Source organism: Entelurus aequoreus, linkage group LG25 (genome assembly GCF_033978785.1).
Source record: "Entelurus aequoreus isolate RoL-2023_Sb linkage group LG25, RoL_Eaeq_v1.1, whole genome shotgun sequence".
NCBI classification, from domain to species: Eukaryota; Metazoa; Chordata; class Actinopteri; order Syngnathiformes; family Syngnathidae; genus Entelurus; species Entelurus aequoreus.
The window spans coordinates 17,896,181-17,904,007 of NC_084755.1; the positions used below are offsets into that span (position 1 = coordinate 17,896,181).

Consider the following 7,827-nt stretch of genomic DNA (forward strand, 5'->3'; position numbering starts at 1 on the left):
ATCATTTTGGTGATTTAACTGGCGAGTGCTATTGACAGTTTAACAATATCAACACTAGCTCCTTACTCGCTCCCTCTATAATATGTTTGACTTCATCCTCCAGTGATAATAGTACATAATGTACAAGTTAGGGATGTCCGATAATGGCTTTTTGACGATATCCGATATTGTCCAACTCTTAATTACAGATACCGATATCGACCGATACCGATATCAACCGATACCGATGTATACAGTCGTGGAATTAACACATCATTATGCCTAATTTGGACAACCAGGTATGGTGAAGATAAGGTCCTTTTTTTTTTTTTAATTAATAAAATAAAATAAGATAAATAAATGAAAAACATTTTCTTGAATAAAAAAAGAAAGTAAAACAATATAAAAACAGTTACATAGAAACTGGTAATTAATGAAAATGAGTAAAATTAACTGTTAAAGGTTAGTACTATTAGTGGACCAGCAGCACGCACAATCATGTGTGCTTACGGACTGTATCCCTTGCAGACTGTATTGATATATATTGATATATAATGTAGGAACCAGAATATTAATAACAGAAAGAAACAACCATTTTGTGTGAATGAGTGTAAATGGGGGAGGGAGGTTTTTTGGGTTAGTGTACTAATTGTAAGTGTATCTTGTGTTTTTTATGTTGATTTAATAAAAAAAATAAAAATAAAATAAACCGATACCGATATAAAAAAAAAACGATACAGATAATTTCCGATATTACATTTTAAAGCATTTACCGACATCTCTAGTACAAATAAATGCAGCTTATTTGCTGAAGTGGAGATTGTTATTATTAGTTTAGAGGTTTATGGAGACACATTAGCTGCTAGCCGCTCGTCAGCGGGGGGGACTAAAAATAATCCCGAAAATTTGATTATCTATTTAATTATTATCCATCTAGCATTGCAAGATATCCTTTCACACAGGTGATGTCCCGGCTCTGTTACGGCTTTGATTAAAAAAAGGCGGCCGTGGCTTTTGCAGGCAGTGTGAGGGAGACTTCTGTGTAAAAGAGGTTGTTAGTGCGGGGAATGTACACAACGTAGGCGTACAGGCGAGAATACATCCTCATGGAGGCGCCGCCTATATTTCTCTTGGTGTACAAAAAGTCCGTAAGAAGTGTTTTTTTTTGTATAAAATCAGCAGGCACTTTTTTTTTTAATTGCTTCCTTCGTTAGTAGTGCTTCGACCCGACGTCCCTGGCCCCGATCTAAGGTCGGGTCAGTGTGGTGTAGACGGGCTGGTCCCAGCTGGCGGCGGTGGGGCTGTGAGCAGGCGCCATGGACAGGCTGTTGAGGATGGGGCTGCTGTAAGGCCGCCTGGGGGAGTGGAAGTAGGGGTACTGGTAGAGGGTGGAGGGGTAGCCGGAGTAAGGGTTGTAGTAGTTGGAGCTCTGGAGGTCGGTATAGTCACACTGGGAGGCGGGGAAGGAGGCGGCTGAGGTGGTGACGCAGGCCTGGCTGCTGTAGGTGGCGTAGTCGGGGTGCGAGGGCGAGTCGTGGGAGTGGTCGCTGTAGTGGCTTGGGCTCAGCTGCTCCGTTTTGATGTGGAGGCGGTGCTGGGCCACCTCGGGCGGCGAGGAGGACATGGCGTTCTTGCGACTCCAGCCGCCGTACGAGGAGCCGTAGGCGGTCAGCCCGTGCTCCGAGGACAGGGCGGCGGCGGCGGAAGCGGAGGAGGCGTGGCCGTTCAAGGGGAGGTACTGGTCGAACTCGTGCACGTCGAACGTCTCCATGTTGCTGATGACGTCGGTGCTGAGCTCCGAGATGTCCACGTTGCTGAAGTCGATGTTCTGCCTGCTGCCGCCATTGTTGTTGTCGGGCAGGCGGCGGCCCTCGTGCTTCAGGTCCTGCTTGGGGCCGTGGTGCAGGTCCGTTTTGGGGGTGGTGGGCGGCGTCGGGGGACCGTGGGGCTGTCCTGGTATGACAAAATGGGAACAATTATGTAATTTTGTAAACAAAACAAAGATTTCTTCGCCACTCACCGGCGTGGTCAGGGTGGTGGTGGCCGTCCGACATCCCCGCCAGTCCCGCCATCCCCGGCTCGGCTTTGTACATGTGGTGATGGGCCAGCTCGGCGCCCGAGTCCGAGTCGCTCTGGCCCGGTTTGACATTCTTCCGTCGCCGAGGCTGGTACTTGTAGTCCGGGTGGTCTTTCTTGTGCTGAACCCTCAGACGCTCCGCTTCGTCCACAAACGGCCTCTTCTCGCTCTCCGAGAGCAAACTGTTAAAACCAAAAATATTATTTACCATGAACACATGGATAAGTCAATGATAGTGATAATTACTAGGGTGATGGCTTTTTTTTTGTACCAAAAATGCTTAAAGCACAGGTGTCAAACTCATTTTTAGCTAAGGAAAATCTATTCCCAAGTGGGCCTGACTGGTAAAATCATTGCATGATAACTTAAAAATAAAGACAACTTTAGATTGTTTTCTTTTTTTAAAAATAGAACAAGCACAACCTGAAAATAAACAAATTATAATGTTATTTTGTTTTTTACACTTACATCTTCCAGTTAATAGTATTCTATTTTCCTTTGTTGTTATTTCTACTTTCTGAATAAATGATGTAATAATGTTCACCAGTGAAATAGGTGGAATTGAGTCTGGCAGAGTTTAAAAAATGCTCCCACTGGTGTTCATGATTAATCTATCAGAAGATGGAGTGAATAATAATATCAATTATTATCCATCCATCCATTTTCTACCGCTTATTCCCTTCTGGGTCGCGGGAGGCGCTGGAGCCTATCTCAGCTACAATCGGGCGGAAGGCGGTGTACACCCTGGACAAGTTGCCACCTCATCACAGGATCAATTATTATTATTATCATTATTATTTACTTATTTTCCTCCACTGATGTGGTTCATTCTGTACAAAATGTGTGAATTTGGGCTTATTTCATTAAATCACACATGAAGTTGAAGGGGGATAACAAATTATTTCACCATATTTATGTGCGACCAGATAATGTGTCCCCAGTCCTCTATCTCAGTGTTTTTCAACCTTTTCTAAAGCCAAGGCACATTTTTTTCATTGAAAATATTCTGAGGCCAGCAGAAAACATAAAAAGTGGTTCTCGCAATTGTTGGATATGAATTCAAACCATAACCAAGCATGCATCACTATAGTTATTGTCTCTAAGTAGGCGTACTGTCACGACCTGTCACATCACACTGTGACTTATTTGGAGTTTTTTGGTGTCTTCCTCTCTGTAGTGTTTTAGTTCTTGTCCTGCGCTCCTATTTTGGTGACTTTTCCTGTTTTGTTGGTATTTTCCTGTAGCAGTTTCATGTCTTCCTTAAGCGCTATTCCCCGCACCTGCTTTGTTTTAGCAATCAAGACGATTTAAGTTGTCGCTGTCCTTCTTTTGTGGGGACATTGTTGATTGTCATGTCATGTTCGGATGTACTTTGTGGACGCTGTCTGCTCCACAGTAAGTCTTTGCTGTCGTCCAGCATTCTGTTTTTGTTTACTTTGCAGCCAGTTCAGTTTTGGTTTCGTTTTGCATAGCCTTCCCTAAGCTTCAATGCCTTTTCTTAGCGGCACTCACCTTTTGTTTATTTTTGGTTTAAGCATTAGATACCCTTTTTTACCTGCACACTGCCTCCCGCTGTCGTCGAGTATTACACGGTTACTCTGCCGAGCTCGAGACAGCACCGAAACTCAACAACGCCACATTTGCAGATCATAATTACTGGTTATGCTAGTATACAACTCCTCTCTGGGGTGGGGGGTGGAGGGGGTGTGTGTGTGCTAGGATGACAGGGGATGCAAAACAATAATAATACTGAAATAAACTGCAACAAAAAACAGTGCAATTAACAGTGCAATACATTTTCATAACATGGTCACTACTGCCTAGTTTATCTTGTTATATTCTTATTTTTACTGCTATATTTTGTTATTCTTACTGTTGCTTTTTATTTTTATTGTTATTGTAATATTGTCTATTTTATTTACATTTACACCCCCATTATTTACTCTTTACTTACTTTTTAAATTCGATCTCAATTCTGTCCAATGCTGCTGGAATTTTAATTTTCCTGAAGGAATCGTTAAAGTACTATCTATCTATCTAGTTTGCAATGAATATTTTTAACCCAAATAGGTGAAATTACATCATCTCCCACAGCACAGTGGTTGAAAAACACTGCTCTATCTTAACAGGGCACATCGCTCCGGCCCCCTAGCGACAGAGGACACAAATAATTGCTATTGTGGACATTCAGTGGACACATTTAAAACAGCAGTTTCTTTCATTCAAAAATGTCAGCTTATTTATATACTTAGCAAAGTCATCTCGCCGGCCGGATAAAACCTGTTCGTGGTTGTGATCCGGCCCGCAGGCCGTAAGTTTGACACCCCTGCTCTAAACTAATAATAATAATCTCCACTACAGCAAATAAGCTGCATTTATTTGTATATTAAGTACTATTATCACTGGAGGATGAAGTCAAACATATTATAGAGGGAGAGAATAAGGAGCTAGTGTTTTAAGCCTTAAAGATAACTGTCTTCCTTTTCTTCCAAGACTCGCTTTAATTTGTGCATACTTTTACGCATGCTTCTAAATAGCTTTTGTTTTATTTAATAAAAAAAAGCCAGTTTTCTCACCGCCACAGTTTACCCAGTGTCTTGCTCAGTTCGGCGTTGTGCAGGTGCGGGTACTGGTCCGCCAGCTTCCTGCGGGCAGCCTGGGCCCAAACCATGAAGGCGTTCATGGGCCTCTTGACGTGCGGTTTGCTCTTCAAGGATCCGTTCCCCCGCACCGGCATGGGCACCAGGGACCAGTCGTAGCCCTTCAGAACCTGAGAGACGGCGTCCCGTATGCACGCCGGGAAACGATCGTCGTCCTCCGAGTCCAACTTCTTGGCCAAACCGGCGAGCAGAGACGCTTGGCCGTCGGAGCCCGTCGGCGAGGACGGCGCGTCGGAGTCGGAGTCATCCTGAGACATGGAGCTGTTGCTGCCCGAGGGGCTGCAGGGGTGGTCGCCCACACACTTGTCGTGATCCTCGGTCATTTTAAGCATGATTCAAATCTCACCGCAACCTTAAATTAAAAAAAAAAAAAAAGGAAAAAAAAAAAAAAAGGAGTCAGTGCGCCTTTTACGCACGATGCGCGCAGGTTAAAAATCCTTCAAGCAAGCCTCCAGTTCTACAGTTATTGGTTGTTTTTACGCATCCTAGGCTGCCACGGAGGTTGCATTCGTGCAGGCTGAGAGCTTGGAGTCCGTGTGGGCGACACACTTGACGTTTGCACAACTTGAGTTGGAACTTTAAAGTCGACACTCCACCTTCTGGCTGCGATTGGCTGGAAGGAAGCAACACTCTCACACCTCATTGGTTACAATCTCCACATCATGTTCCACTTCCCTCCAGTTAACACTTTCATTTGTTTTCATTCAGATTTAATACCATCCTATATCAATTAGCCTGTATAGTTGTAGTGTTTTTAAGTAATTAAATAATTACAAACTTTGTGAATTTATTTTTTATTTATTTGTGTATTTATCTATTTCCTTTTTTTTTTAAATTATTTTCAATGTGTTTTTTTTAATTTTTTTTTCACACCTCATTGGTTACAATCTCCAGATCATTTTCTACTTCCTTCCAGTTAACACTTTAATTTTTTTCTATCCAGTTCTAATACCATCTTATATTAGCCTTTATAGTTGTAGTTTTTTAAGTAAATTAAATAATTATGCACTTTGTGAATTTATTTGTATTTATTTGTGTATTTATCTATTTCCTTTCTTATTTTATTAAAATAATTTTTTATGATTTTTAATAATTTTCTTTTTTTTTTAAATCTATTATTTTTTTCTCACCCTCATTGGTTACAATCTCGACATCATTTTCCACTTCCCTCCAGTTACCACTTTAATTTATTTTTATTCAGCCTTAATACCATCCGATATTAGCCTATACAGTTGTAGTTTTTTAAGTAATTAAATAATTATGCACTTTGTGAATTTATTTTTATTTATTTGTGTATTCATCTATTTCCTTTCTATTTTATTAAAATACATTTTTATATATTTTTTTTATTTTTCATTTTTTTCAAATGTATTATTTTTTTTCTCACATCTCATTGGTTACAATCTTCACATCATTTTCCACTTCCCTCCAATTACCACTTTAATTTATTTTCCATCCATCCATCCATCCATCCATCCATCTTCTTCCGCTTATCCGAGGTCGGGTCGCGGGGGCAGCAGCTTAAGCAGGGAAGCCCAGACTTCCCTCTCCCCAGCCACTTCGTCCAGCTCCTCCCGGGGGATCCCGAGGCGTTCCCAGGCCAGCCGGGAGACATAGTCTTCCCAACGTGTCCTGGGTCTTCCCCGTGGCCTCCTACCGGTCGGACGTGCCCTAAACACCTCCCTAGGGAGGCGTTCGGGTGGCATCCTGACCAGATGCCCGAACCACCTCATCTGGCTCCTCTCGATGTGGAGGAGCAGCGGCTTTACTTTGAGCTCCCCCCGGATGGCAGAGCTTCTCACCCTATCTCTAAGGGAGAGCCCCGCCACCCGGCGGAGGAAACTAATTTCGGCCGCTTGTACCCGTAATCTTGTCCTTTCGGTCATAACCCAAAGCTCATGACCATAGGTGAGGATGGGAACGTAGATCGACCGGTAAATTGAGAGCTTTGCCTTCCGGCTCAGCTCCTTCTTCACCACAACGGATCGAATGCCATCCTATATTAACCTATATAGTTTAAGTAATTAAATAATTATGCACTTTGAATATATGTTTTATTTATTTGTGTGTTTATCTATTTCCTTTCTTATTTTATTTAAATTATTTTTAATGATTTTTATTTTTTTATTTTAATTTTATAATTTTTTCTTACACCTCATTCGTTACAATCTCGACATCATTTTCCACTTCCCCCCAGTTATCACTTTAATTTATTTTCATTCAGCTTTAATGCCATCCTATATTAGCCTATTTAGTTTTTTAAGTAATTAAATAATTATTTACTTTGTGAAATATTTGTTTAGTTATTTGTGTATTCATCAATTTTCTTTCTTATTCTATTTAAATTGTTTTTAATGATTTAAAACATTTTTTATTCAATTTACTGGCTTTCATGCAGAAAATTTTACTGTGCCAAAATATTGTACTGTACATGTACAGTCAAAAGTTGACATACACTTGTAAAGAACATAATGTCATGGCTGTGTTGAGTTTCCAATCATTTTTACAACTATTATTTTTTTGTGATAGAGTGATTGGAGCACATACATGTTTGTCACAAAAAAAACATTCATGAAATTTGGTTCTTTTATGAATTTATTATGGATCTACTGAAAATGTGACCAAATCTGCTGGGTCAAAAGTATACATACAGCAATGTTCATATTTGGTTACATGTCCCTTGGCAAGTTTCACTGCAATAAGGCACTTTTGTTAGCCATCCACAAGCTTCTGGTTGAATTTTTGACCACTCCTCTTGACAAAATCGGTGCAGTTCAGCAAAATGTGTTGGTTTTCTGACATGGACTTGTTTCTTCAGCATTGTCCACACGTTTAGGTCAGGACTTTGGGAAGGCCATTCTAAAACCTTAGTTCTAGCCTGATTTAGCCAATCCTTTACCACTTTTGACGTGTGTTTGGGGTCATTGTCCTGTTGGAACACCCAACTGCTCCCAAAACAGGCCCAGAGCATAATACTACCAACACCATGCTTGACGGTAGGGATGGTGTTCCTGAGATTAAAGGCCTCAACTTTTCTCCTCCAAACATATTGCTGGATATTGTGGCCAAACAGCTCCATTTGGGTTTCATCTGACCACAGAACTTTCCTCC

At 41.3% G+C, this 7,827-nt stretch overlaps 1 protein-coding gene across 1 annotated transcript; it reads right to left on the minus strand.

Annotated features, from left to right (window-relative positions):
* Positions 1-320: 320 nt before the first annotated feature.
* Positions 321-5,294, minus strand: LOC133642712 (transcription factor Sox-8-like). Its single transcript, XM_062037068.1, has 3 exons — positions 4,633-5,294; positions 2,000-2,238; positions 321-1,932 (listed from the first exon to the last, which is right to left on the minus strand). Exons 1-3 carry the CDS (start codon positions 5,046-5,048, stop codon positions 1,226-1,228), a joined length of 1,362 nt encoding a protein of 453 aa, XP_061893052.1. The 5' UTR covers positions 5,049-5,294; the 3' UTR covers positions 321-1,225.
* Positions 5,295-7,827: the final 2,533 nt, after the last annotated feature.